The sequence below is a fragment of the Passer montanus genome, unplaced genomic scaffold (genome assembly GCF_014805655.1).
Source record: "Passer montanus isolate IOZ18808 unplaced genomic scaffold, ASM1480565v1 scaffold249, whole genome shotgun sequence".
Taxonomy (NCBI): domain Eukaryota; kingdom Metazoa; phylum Chordata; class Aves; order Passeriformes; family Passeridae; genus Passer; species Passer montanus.
In genome coordinates, this window is record NW_024367138.1 from 85174 (window position 1) to 99214 (window position 14041).

At 46.7% G+C, this 14041-nt stretch overlaps 1 protein-coding gene across 2 annotated transcripts in view; it reads right to left on the bottom strand.

The window, feature by feature from the left end:
- Positions 1-6188: 6188 nt before the first annotated feature.
- LOC120503121 (ubiquinol-cytochrome-c reductase complex assembly factor 1) overlaps positions 6189-14041 on the bottom strand; it is a 47535-nt gene continuing 39682 nt past the window's right edge. For both annotated transcript variants that reach the window (XM_039711292.1, XM_039711291.1), the window contains 3 exons: positions 12121-12198; positions 10643-10756; positions 6189-7339 (listed from right to left, as the gene is read on the bottom strand). In XM_039711292.1, the coding sequence (XP_039567226.1) occupies positions 7205-7339; positions 10643-10756; positions 12121-12198 (327 nt within the window). In that variant the 3' untranslated portion in view covers positions 6189-7204. The remainder of the gene's footprint in view (positions 7340-10642; positions 10757-12120; positions 12199-14041) is intronic.

Here is a 14041-nt window from a genome sequence, read left to right on the forward strand (position 1 = left end):
GTCAGTTACCTCACCCTGCAGCAGACACCTGGAACAGGTTGGATGAAGTGTGCCTGGGAAGCTTTTATCTCCCCCCACTGACAGCAGGAGCTGGGGCCGCCCAAGTCAGTGACAGAGGTTTGCCATGCAGACATCTAAAATTAGATGAGAGGTGTCCTGTCCCTGCTGTCTGGCAAAAGCACTCTAATTGGCACTCCAGAGGCTGATTGGCCAACACAGGATGTGGGAATCTCATCAGCCCATTTTTACCAGCTAAAAGCAGGGATCTTATCTGGAAGTCTTGTCCACACACCTTCTGCAATCAGCAGAGAAAGACAAGGGGGAAATTCCCTGTGGCTGAATGCACGCCCCAAGTGCCACTTCCAAGTCAATGTCCCTGGGCAGCTCTGCTCTGGCTGATAACTGAGCTCAGCCAAGCATTAAGCAATACTTCATTCTTCCATCCCACAGATGTTCTTGGAACTCAGCAAACACAAACACCCTGCCTGGGCTCTCCACAGAATGTACCTGCTGCTTCCTCTTCACGCACACATGGGAGGCAGCCTGCCTGCCTGTTTCCTGATAGATCTTGGAGAGCACTCACCTGGGAACACGAGAAGCCAGATTTGCTTTTTTCCCCTCTATTTCAGACTGAAATCCAATCTTCCATCTTGAAACACAGGAACACGAGAAGCCAGATTTGCTTTTTTTTCCCCCCTCTATTTCAGACTGAAATCCAATCTTCCATCTTGAAACATCAGGGTGCTCCTCAGTACTGTACCAGCATTTCTGGAAGGCACTGTATAGCAGTGCTCCACTGCAGAATTCACTGGCCAGATGCACTCAGCCAGCACAGCTGGATGAGAAAAGTCCCAATTTTAGTTCCTGTACTGAGCTCTGTCAGCACTGAACCCATAGAGCAAAGTCAAATCTCCCCCTTTCTTTGTCCAAGATTCCCAACCATGGTGTTACAGAATCTAAGCACAGTGGCAGCACACAAATCCCATGTTTCATCTTTACAATTCATTTGTTAAGACCCTCTCACATCAGGGAAGAGGCAGCCTCACACCTGCACAGCTGAAGGAGGCCACTGGACCAGTTGCCAAATGATCCAACCACAAAGGATATCAGGGGAGGCAGGGACCCCCCGGCCCTGCTGCCCTGCCCAGAGGTTTGCCCAGCACAGAGGTTCTGTCCCCTTGCAGCTCCAAGGTCTCCACCACCCCTGTGCCATGCAGGGAAGCCAGTGTGAGTCCATGGATCTGCTGTGGTGGCCCCTGAGGTGCAGCCCCGAGCTGCTCAGGGGCTGATGCACAGCTGGCAGGAGAGGGACCACAGTGTGCTGCTTCCTTCAGCTGCTGCCCTGTACTGAACATGGGAAAAAGCACTTCCAGACACCCCTTCTGTGCCTCCTTCCAAAGGGAATCCACAGAGACAGAACTGGCTGTTGTAACATCACTGGCTCTGGCTACCAGCAGGAAGAGGGTGCACAGGGAAGGATGTGGGACACTGAGTAAATCTGCCTAAGATGCCTGGTTTTGACAGGATGTGGAGCAGCCCAGGAGCTGGCAGGTGGGATGAGGCATGAAGGAGCCCAGCTCATTGTGATGTAGTCATTAATGAAGGCTCTGAGTGTGCAGGACTCCTCACCTCCACAATGAGCATGAGGGAGCTCTCACCTCTGGAAGAGATGCAGCAGCTCCCAACAGGATCCAGGCTCAGCAGCTTGTGCAGGGCCCTCCCAGATGAACACACCTGCATGAGACAGCAACAGCGGGACAGAAGATGTTGCTGGTTACAGATGCTGCTCTTTACGTGACAAGTTAAACTGAGGAAGTTTGCCTTGGAAAAACAAACAAACAAAAACAAAACAAACAAAAAAAACCACACACACACACAAAAAAACACAAAAAAACCACCACAAAAAACAAAATATGTTTTTTATACACAGAAGGCTTCCTAAAATATTTTAAAAAATCAAGGCAATGTTTGGGAGTGTCTCCACTAAGCTGCCCCAGGTCCCTCTGGCAGATCTATTGCCACTTGTCCTGAACTCCCTGGCTGCTCCCAGCATGTCACATCTGAACAGCCACTGAGATGTAACAGCAGAAGGTGGAATCACTCTCATGTGAGCACTGCATTCCCAGTGGAAGGCTGAGGCCCAGCCATCTCTTCTGTCCCACAAATGAGCAGAGCAAGCTGCCCAGCAGGTTGAATGACTGCAAGCAAAACAACTACTCCCTCAACATGTTCAGCAACTTCAGGAAGAACACACGTGGGATGCACAGGGCAGCCCTGAGCACCTGAAGAAGGGGCAGTGGTCAAAAAAACCCTCACCAGATGAGACTGGGAAGGATCACAGGATTGTTGATACACCACTGCCCCATCAGGGTGCAGGAGGCCGGGCAGCCCACGGCACCCACAGGTGACAGTCCCTCTGCAGGCAGAGGAGGGGCAGGCCCTGCATGAGCAGCAGAGCCCACTGGTCACTCATGCTGAGCCTCAGGGACTTTCCTATGTCCTTGCCAACTTTCCCAGACTCTCATGTAAGCTGTTGTCCTCCCCTTGCCTTCCCAGAGCTTCAGGAGAACACGGAGCCTGAGGGCCAGGCTGTGCAGACACAATGTGCCCAGAGATGGAGATCCTGTTCCCTGTGGCACAGGAACATCGTCACCAGAGAGCTGGGACAGGTCTCTCCAGCCTGGGAGAGCTGGACACAGTGCAGGTCAGTGGGAAGGACAGGACATGGGTTCATCACAGCCTCTTGCAGAGAAAAGAGCAAAGAAGCCTTGATTAGAGTTCATTAATCAAGGAGACAACAGAGATCAGACAAAGCAGGGCAGATGTGAAGAGGCAGATGGGGAGGGGAGGTGCCCATACAAGGAGGTCCCCAATAGGAAACCTGGACAATGCTCTCAGGCACAGGGTGGGATTCCTGGGGACCTGTGCACAACCAGGAGCTGGATTCATGATCCTGATGGGTCTCTTCCAGGTCAGGTTGTTCCATGATTCTATGATTCTAAATTAGCTGCCACCAGTATCAGTCAAGAAAAATGCTTGTGTACAAGGCTGTGGCCAAGACCAAACCTCACACTGGGGCCTGAAATAACCACTGCATTTGTGGCACAGCTCTTTGCAGAAGAATTAGGAAGACACAGCAGTTCTAGGTATGGATTAACTTAAACCCTTACAATTCCCTACAATGGGACTTTTCCTGGAAGGAAGCACCCAGTGCAGCTTTGGAGCTCAGTGCCTCATTCAGCACCCCTGGAGAGGGGATCAGCAAGTCTCTCCAAATGCTCAAGCAGTACTTCAACACATCCCTGTGGTGCAGAAAACCACCAGGATTAAACCATTCTCCAACAAGCAGGAGAATGTGGAAAATACAAGTGGGAAATACAAGGCAGGGCATGGCTTCCACTGCTCCTGAGAGTGGTTCCAGGCAGTGGCAGTGGCACATTTCACAGGGACCAAGCTGGCACAACCAGTCCCCTCCCAGCTGATGCTCACCCCCTCCAAGATTTGCTAGTCTTCACCTACTCTACATTCATCTCCTTTACAGCTCGGGTTCTTAGCTCTGGTTCTTGTTCTTAGGGTCCAGGTTCTCTTCCCACATTTGCTGGGGCAGGGGCAGGGAGACAGGACAGTGGTTAATTCTGACTGCCAGGTCAGGAGCAGCAGCTCTGACCTAGGGCTTGGTGGGGCAGAGACATGACTGAAAACAACACCTTGAGCAAGGTGAGGATGGGAGTCACAAATCTGGGAAGTGGCAACTGCACTTAAGCACTGGCTAGCACAGGATGTGGAGATCATGGAGGATGCCTGTGCTCTCAGCACTGCAGCACCTTGAAGGTGCAGGAGGAAGCAGTTCAACACCCAAAAGTGGTGTGAGCACAGCAGCCAAGGTGACACAGGAAAACATTTAACCATCTAAAATAGAGAGTGGGCATTGAAGAGTATCAGACGATTCTCCCCTACCCCAAAACATCTCAAAAATACCAGCCTAAAGCAAGACACTTCCCAAGTTTGACCCTGAGAGGCAAAACATGCTCCTACTCTCCCATGGTGCAAAACAGAAGAGAAGGAAGACACTGAGTGCTGATCCTTCCACCCACAGAGACCAACCCAGGATCCAGCTGAAATCATGAATGCTTCCTGGGGGCTCATGTCTCTTCAGTTTAAGACACCTGGAAAAGTTGAAGAGTAAGTCCATTGGAATCCTAAGGGATGTCCAAATGCTGAATATAAGACAGGAGATCAGGCTGGATGATGAAGTGGTTCCTTCCAGAAGAAATTCACATGGATATATTCATTTAAATACAGTAAGTGCCTCTGAGCTGATGGTCTGAAACCACTTTCCAAAAACCCAACAGCATAAACAAAGAACTGTCCATAGATTAAATACCTTCAATACCTGGCAAACTTTGAAAATAGGAAAAGATGGGCTTTAAAATGTTTGGCTAAACCCCTCTGTTCTGCTGCCCTTGAAGCAGAGCTGTGCATAGGAATCACTCACCTGCCAATCTCTCCTGCTGGAACACTTGCAGAGGGCAGATTTTGCTACTGGGAATGTATTTTCTTTCCTTCTGTCTTATGTAAGACACTGGCAATGGCAGCTTTCCAGTTCACCTTTCTTCACCTCTTGAGAGAAACAGGGGTCACATTAAAATCCCAGAATGGTTTGGGTTGGAAGGAACTTTGAAGTTCATCCCATTCCACCTCCTGCCATGGGTAGGGACACCTTCCACTGTCCCAGGGTGCTCCAAGCCCCATCCAACCTGGCCTTGGACACTTCCAGGGATCCAGGGGCAGCCACAGCTTCTCTGGGCACCCTGTGCCAGGACCTGCCCACTCTTACAGGGAAGGATTTCTTCCTGATATCCAATCTAATACTGTAGGATCCTGTCTCTGGGTAACTAATTGCTGGGAAGCAAAGTCTTGTAGGCTCAGTGGATTTTGCCTCTCTAACAAATTACCCTTTTAACTCAGAGACAGTATCTGCCTTGTGTTTTCACCAAGCCCCACACGCCCAAGCACTCCCCACTGCTGGCTCAGCCCTTGCAGCAGGAGGGTGAAGGCATCTCACAGCCCAGCAGAGCTGTGATTACAGGCCTTATCCTCACCCTAATAAAAGGTGCAAGGGCAGATGCCAATGACTACGACCTGGCACCATCACTTGTGGAGCCTCCTGCCCATAAACACAGGGGAGGGTTCGGTTTGACCGCATGCTGTCCCACATTCAGAGCACAGAGGTGTTCTCTCCTCCAGGCCAGCTGGCCCAAGAGTTCCAGCAGCTCTCTGGCCTCCCTGCACGGTCCCCGGGCTGGGTGGTGGTGTGCTCCCAGCCCTGTGTTCCCATGGCATGGAGAACATGAGCTCAGGTTTAAATTACACAGCAGGAAAGGGGTTAAAGTTTAAATAACTGTTTTGTATATGAATTAATGTATGTAGCTTTGAGCCAAAATATCTACCATTAATTTTTCCACCTATTTCAGGAGCAGTAAGATACACAAAGTAAAGTTTATTTTGGTACTTGGTATACTTCACTCTCATTAAAAATAAATTAATCAGCAAATTCCTACACAGCTCAGCCTTCTTTTATGTAAATACAAGCCAGCTGTAATGAATTACAAGGTGTTATTATCTCACACACACTGTATAATACTTCACACATAAGAGGTTTCTCTGCTTAGCTCAGCTTTCAACAAAAGCATCTTAAATAAACTGCAAGCAAGTTGTTTGGGCTGTAATGTTTTCACAGAGAAGGGATACACCTCACACAGAGAGAGGGGCTCTTTACATGCCTCACTTTATAACAAGTTAAACTGAGGAAGCTCATTCTGGGGGGGGAAAAAAAAAAAAAGCCTTTTTTATACACAGAAGGCTCCCTGAAAGATTAAAAAAACCCCACAAGTCAGTGTTTGGAGCCTCTATGCTGCATCCCACTGCTTTTTACATGGGGAAGGGATGGCAAATACTCTCCAACACACACACTTACAAAGAAAGCAACTTGAGAAGAAAGAATAGTCACAAACAGGCACAGTTTCACTTTCACCTGACTAAGGAGTCACAAATTAAGGATTAAATTCATAAATTAAGGATTATCACCTTCTACTTTTCCTGAATACTTTTATTAGGAATTAGTCCTGATTTTATAGGGCTCATTCTTATCAAAAGCACACATGGCACAGAAAACAAACACACAGCAATTTAACCCAGACCGACATTTATTATTGACTCAGATTTTGGACAGGAGAGAAATTAAAACTCTTTTTGCCACTGACCTGGAAACAGCCTGGTGAACCATCCACCCACACAGAGCACCTCAGCCTCTGCTGATCTCATCAGTGCAGCTCCTGCTCCCCTAATTACTGTGTTGGCACCATTTGCCTGCACAGCCATAGAAAGTTTTCACTGGTGTTGGAGATCTTGCTAAAACACCCTGGATTGCTGCTTTGGGGGACGGAGGATGGCAGAGTCCCATCCCAGGGACACAACAGGGATGTTCTTTTCATAAATTCCTAGAGCACAATTCTACAAAGAATGTGGAAGTATCAGGAAGGCAGACTAAACATCAGGTTCTGGGGCAGCTTCTAGTGCCCACCCAGCCACAACTGGGGCTCTAATCTCCCTAAGACAGCCAAAGTCATAGAGGATTGCTGGGGACAGTGCATTATTCTTTGCATTCTCTTATCCTTGTGCAACAAAGTGGAGAGTTCCTAAAAGGGATTTTCACAGAAAACCCTTCAGAATGTGTTTAAGCAATTCTGAACTCCACTAAAGCATTCCACCTTGGTATCAGACATTATTTAAAATATATACTTAATATCTAAATATGCAAAGCTCAGATTTACATTTACAACCATTCTGGGAGTAAAGGACACCACTGTGTCTCTGAGTAGCAGCTCTTTAAACAAGGCAAGGAACAGAAATGTCTTTTTGAGAGAACTCTATGTCATGTGAATACCTGGTTTCCTAAAGGCAGAAGGCAGCTCTGTCCATTTGTCAGCAAGGGTCCATAAAAAGGACAGAGGTTCTTAAAACAATGAGCATTTATTTGCAGGTGAAGATTCGGGAGTACGGCTGTCCAGGAGGCTACCGAGGCACCACGGATGGGAGAGCTAATGAAATGTTTTCCTTCCAACAGCAAACTCTTCTTCCCAACCACAGAGCCTCAGCCCAGTTCCGCTGCAGGCATGCTTCCCAAGCTGTTCTGGCACAGATCTCAGAGTCCTTCGTCGTTGTACACGGGGGACAGGGGCTTGAGGATGCTGCGGGCGTTGCTCTCCACCAGCGGCCGCCAGCTCACCTCGCCCGTGAGCAGCAGGTCCTCCCCGCTCAGCGCGTCCAGGTGCTGCACCTGCAAGCACAGCAAGTCACTGCCACGTGCCCCACTGCCCAGGCAGCTCCCTCAGCAGCTACACAAACACCTCTTTCCAAAAAGCAAGCACAACAGGGACGTTTCGGCCTACTCTGCCATTTGTGGGAGGTGGACCTAAAAATGTCACTTCCGACTGCGAAGCGTCCTGGGAAGGCCAGGATAAGGATCTGCAGATCCTCTGGAGTCACCTGCGTCACTGATGCCTCCTCTGAAGGTTTGGCAACAGGGCAAAGAGGAGCCATGCAAAGCTGCAGTGAGTCACTCCATCCTCCTGGTGGTTACTGCAGGGAACACTGCCCGGGCCAGAATCCTATGGAGAGCTCCCATCCTGCACACAACCAAGGTTTTAGCTACAGAAAAATGGCCTGACCAGCAGGGAACACCTGGGATTTATCACATCAAAGCACATGAGCTGGAAGAGGTGAATGTGCAATGAACGCTTATCCTCACAACAGAAGAAATCCCTGAATGGTTTGGGTTGGAAGGGACCTTAAAGCCCATCCAGTCCCACCCCCTGCCATGGGCAGGAACAGTTTCCACTACCCCAGGGTGCTCCAACCCCTGTCCAGCTTGGCCTTGAACACTTCTGGGATGGGGCATCCACAACCTCTCGGGGCAAGATATTTGGGATCTATTGTAATTTTAAGCTGTAATGTAAGCAATTTTTGTTTTTGAACACTCTCATCATATAGCAGAGGGTCAACTTGCTGCCACTGGTCACCCTAGATATGCGAAATGGGGAAAAAAAAATTAAAAAGTCGTTCAAGGATTAGTCAAAGACAACCCACCACCATTAGCTCAGGAAGGCTGGGAGAGCTGACCAGGGGCACAGCACATGCTGTCCTGTCAGTGTGTTCTCCTCTAGCACCCACTAATAGTGATTGTTAAACAGGATCCACAGGAAACTGGGAACAACCTGGTACACAATGTTACTAGAAACAAAGGATATTTGGACAAGGAGTTTCTCAACAGGGGAATGAATGCACCCATGGCCACAGAGGGTCACACTGGAAAGCCACCTAAGCACAATGTCCTGTTCCTGACAGTCACCACCAGAAGCCTCCCCAGGAGGAGTTAAACACAGCACACAATGCTCAAGGCCTCATTCCTGTGTGGTAAGAGTTCAGAACTCACTGGTACAAATGTAAAGCTGAGAATGCTTTCCTCAAGTGCATCACTTGTCTGCAGGAATGACCTGCCTGCACAGAACCTGTGCTCATTCCTCCCCAGTGTGCCACATTTTCCTGCCTGATCACTCTTTTCTATTCAGTTGCTGATTGCTTCAGACCCATCCTTTGCTTGAATATCCAGAAGTGCAACAAATTCCCCATCTGGCAAGAAATTTTTCCTTGTTCATTTCCCCTCCCTCTCAAAATCTGTTCATTCACAGAGTTTGAGTCTGAAGTGCTTGTGGATTTAATAGACCTGGGCAAACTTTTGTTCCATAAATCTTGCCAGTGCCTTTGGAGCCCATGTGCAATTGTAGCATCCCAATCAGCTGTGCCAGTGTTCTGTCCCCACATTCCTGTGTCCCTGAACGCCATTCCATGCTCACCTTTCTCATGCCTTCAGGACTTCCCAGAGATGTCTCCCATTTTTTCTCCCATTCTTTTTTGGGCAGGGGATTCTAGTCATTGCTAATAAAGGAGCAATTTCACTGTCACCCTCAGTGCTCTTCTCTGAGACTTCTTCAGTTAATGTTTTATGTGTTCTCATGGTCAGCACCCAAACCAGACACATTATGCCAGCTCACAATGATACCAGACATATAAAATTGGCACCACAGCAGTGTTTTATCCTCTGTTTCTTCCCTAGTAGTTCTGAGGATTTGTTTTACATTCTTTTAAACACTACAGAGTGCTGAACTGACATTTTTATAATAGAACTGTAATCTCAAGGCCTCATTCCTGTGTAGTAAGAGTTCAGAGCTCACTGGTACAAACGTAAAGCTGGGAATGCTTTCCTCAAGTGCACCACTTGTCTGCAGGAATGACCTGTCTGCACAGAACCTGTGCTCATTCCTCCCCAGTGTGCCACATTTTCCTGCCTGATCACTCTTTCCTATTCAGTTGCTGATTGCTTGAATATCCAGAAGTGCAACAAATTCCCCATCTGGCAAGAAATTATCCCAAATTACATACTTTTTATATGTGTTTGTCCCCAGCAAACCTTCCTCCAGCTTCACCACTGAGCATCAGTAACCTTCAGCATTTAATTAAGCCAGTCCCTCCCGAGAACTCTTTGGCATTCCCAAAGTGTCCTCAGTCCCTTAGGAAGCTCAGCCCTTTATTTCCCATTTTCTCAGACACACACTTACATACTGTCTCTCCATAACTCTATCTGATCCTAAATATGGGATTGGAAACATTACAGAGAATGATGTTGTGAAAGTTCTGGTCTTCAATTTCCTGTCCAACACCCTCCACTTTTACTCAGTAACCTCTCTCACTCTTTTCTTTGGTGCCCACATGGACTTTATCCCACCAACATTTCCTAGAGATCTGGTTCACAAACCTCCTCAGGACTGAGAGGTCAAACAACTAGTCAGTGCTGTCTCCTACAGGTAATAACTGAAAGAATCAAAATAATTCTGGAAAACAAACCTGTTTGTTTCTTTTCCTCAAAGGTCACCAAGAGACTTTCAAGCTCTATGTGCTGTTTCACTATGAGGAGAACCCCAACTCTCTAACATTGATAACAATTCTGCAGCAAGTTGCAGCCTATTTCTGGCACATTTTGTCAAGCCCCTCCATAGAAAAGGTCCAGAAACAGCTTAGCAGGACTGCTTTCAATATTCCATCAATTTCTCTGCAGCCATTTGTCATCAAACTGCAGTAATAATCTGTTCTCTCTGGTGACCAGGGACAGGACCCAGGGAACGGCTGGAGCTGTGCCAGGGCAGGCTTGGGCTGGATTTCAGGGAAAGGTTCTTCCCCAGAGGGGCTGGCACTGCCCAGGCTCCCCAGGGAATGGGCACGGCCCCGAGGCTGCCAGAGCTCCAGGAGGGTTTGGACAGCACTGCCAGGGGTGCCCAGGGTGGGGTTGTTGGGGGCTCTGTGCAGGGCTGGGGCTGGGCTGGGTATCCTTGAGAGTGCCATCCAGCTCAGGACATTCCATGACTCTATCATAAATATCATCCAGTTTTCAGATTTTTCCTTTCTTCTCCTTAAAAATGATCACTGGATATTAAAATCGGGTTTATTTATGAGAAGTGAGCTGCACAGGCTGGGCACAGAAGCAGCCCTGGCCGTGCTGCAGCAGAGGCTGGGAGCGGGGCCGTACCTGCTTGCGCACGTACTCCACAAGCAGCTCCAGGTGCCGAGGGTCATCACAGTTCCTGTTAAAAAGGTTTCTCCAAAGAGCTGATGCCAGAACACGATCATCACACAAGATTCCCTAAAGGGAAGGACAGAGGGAGATTAAAACCTGCACGTGAAGGAGGGCTGAACATGAGACACCCCCACTGGTGTACTTGGCCCCTGGCCACAGCACCTGTCCCAGAGCCCACAGCTGCCCTGGGCTCTGCACATGGAAAGGCAGCAACATCACTCTTTCCCAGAATGGAAAAACAGCCCTGGCCTTAAATTAATTTACAGAGCAGCCTGTAACCAATTTTCTGGCAAGTTAATTTGGAAAAAACCTGTGTCAGGGTATTCCTAATGTCGGAGTTGATAACTACATTTCTATGTTATGAAATCTTTACCATAAAAATAGTGATCTTACAGAGAAGGCAGCACCATCTCATGGGAATGTGTGAAGCCTATGACACTTTAAAAAGAAAAATTAAAGGATATTTAATCCCATGCTGCAGAACTGTAGTCTGGAGTTTGCTATTTTTCTTTGCTTTTTTACTTTTCATTCTAAATGAGAGAGAAATCCTGCTCATCAAGAACTATCTAGATTTTTCCAGTTAAATCTAATATTAGCTTTGGTTTATACAAGAACCACATCCATTAATGCTTTTTGCCCAAATTCTCCTGAACTTTTATTGTCTTTTTACATTATATGGCATTGTCACCACAGGCTCATAACTCCTGTCTTCTGCTGACACATTTACCAAAGGCAAAAGTCTTTAAAATATTCAGTTTAAAAAAGTCAACATTTGTCTTTAATCAAAGCAAACATTTTGTTTCCAAAAAGACTGTCAATAAAGCACAAGCAGACACATCCTGGCTATACTTAAAACTAGATTAAACCTTGCATGTGTAGCATTGTCCACAACTCTATGAGGTTGCATTTACAATATAATAATAATGCAAATCACTGTGCAAAAAAATAATATCACAATGTGAATAAGAGCATCTGAAGAGCAACACTCACAAGAACAGAAAAACCAATATAATTGTATTTTCCTCTTGAAGGTCCTGCACACACTTGTGCAGAGTGGTGCTTTTGCCTCCCTCTCTTATTAGGTACAGCCTATAAATATTCTCACATAGACCCCCTATAAATACTCTATAAATCCTCTCTTTGCTTCCAAAGTACAGCTGAGTAGTAGCAGGATTCACAGGGAGGAAATGACTTAGTGGTGGCCAGTAAGGGATTGAAGCAGCAGAAAGAACACTCTACCTTCCACTCCCATGGTTTAAATCCATATGCTCTGTGCAGTTTTCTTCTAAGAACTTTCATTCAAGGCTGCTTCCCTAATGTAATATTTCTCTAAAGAAATGGACAGTGAATGTTTTCTCCATCTGGAATATTCTGTGTTCAGGAATTAGATGGTCTACTTGTTGTACATTCCCTGAAAACAGCCTTCTTACCTCATCGTATCCAAACAGAGCTGCATAGAAATTTTCTACCATCTTTTTCAAGTCTTCCTTTAGAACAGTAGAATTAATCTGAAAAACAAACCAAAAAACCATCAGTACAGGCTCTAAGGAAGAGGTGAGGAGAAAATACTCCCAGTTTCACTGTGAGTGGACAAAGAACCACCAGTGCCCCAGCCCACCTGACTGAGATTTGGCTGCAAGCAGGAGTCAGTCACTCTGGAACCCCCAGACACAGCTCCATGAATTCTGACACAGCTGAGGTCACTGTTACTCAACTAACAACTGGCAGGAACATCCCAGCCAACAGCTCTGCCACCAGCTGCAGGAGTGGAGAGAAAATGCTGCTGGGGGAGTGTGAAGCAAGGCTGCCCTTGCAGTGGCAGCACAGACCAAGAGCATGGAGACCCCTCTGAAGACAATTATTGAGCAGCTATTCATTCATCCATAGAAACTCAAAGGTTTTTCAATGTTTTTTTGTCCCCAAAACACTGCAGGTATGGATGTGCTACCACAGTGGAAGTACTGGAATGCTAAAGACAAAGACACCACCCTGCCACTGCTCCTCCTGTACTGTCCAGACTGACTTTTAGCCAGCAAGAACAAGAATTCTGCCTCTCCAGCATCTCTAGCAGCTCAGACTCGCAAGTTTTTGACTATGATTAAATTTCTTTCAGAGTCTGTGAGGACACACCAACTTCCCCCATGCTCTAAGTGTGACTCAGTCCAAGGTCCACACTGACCTTTAACTAAATTTAGTAATTGCTTAAGTATTTGCCGGGTTGGCCTAAGCAATCCATTGGTGTGAGAACTGACCCCATGTCAGCTTAAAATGGGTCTGGACCAACTGCTGGGTACAGAGGGATGGCTGAAATGCCTCCTGTGCATCTCCCTCACCCACACTGTCTGTCCCTCTTGCCTCTACTCATTACCTCTGCCAACAAAGTGATGCAGTTCCTCTCCCAGGGGCCCAGCTACACTTTGGTAAAGCTGCTTCTTTGTACTGACTCCCAAGAGGGATCCAAGAGACACCAAGCATTTCTTTTCTACAGCTCTCACATGCTCCAGAAGTACAAAAGACAGGGCCCATAAGCCCTGCACAGCAGCAGGACACTCAGGTGTAACACTGCACTTTGCAGAGACAGGATTTACACACAAGAAACACCAGCCCATCACACCCACCACCCTGGGAATCCCTTGTCCTGAATTCTCTCTCAGTATCCTTATGAGTATTCACCTTGGCAATTAAACAACAGTTTTTCTATCAAAATGAGTTAGTTTCTGTCAAGTGAACAAATTTCCAGTTCATACTGTCTTCCCTTAAACCACTGTCTTTTTTCATCTGTTGATTTTTATAGCAATGCACATAGTGCAAACACAAGGAAAATTCCTTTTATGTCAGTTACTCATATTTTTCCATTAATGCAAACTATTAAAATTCATGCAGATATTTTATAGGCTATCAAGATTTGGAGACTGGTTATTACTGAATGTTTAAAAAAAGAACTAAACATAAGAAATCAGAGGGTTAAATGATGACTGCAACTTCGTAATGACTTAATTAAATTTTTATTGAGTACATAAACTATGATGTCATTTCTACCCAACCATGCTCCAACCTTCTATGCATGTCAGAGATCGTGGTTTTTCTCAATAGAACATACTTCTAAATAAGCTGCACTTCTACAGCTCTAATAAGGGGGAGCAGGTCTCATGTAACACACTCAATAAATTATCCTTCCATTTTAAACAAACAAATTCCATGAGTTATTATATATTTGCCACGCACTTTTTATGACATAATAAAAATGTTACCTCAAGGATTACTTAGCACATACTACAAATGTTACAGCAGGCAACTGCAAGGGGCAAAGAAAACAAATAGTCCCATTACAGAGACAAGCCCTGGACTATA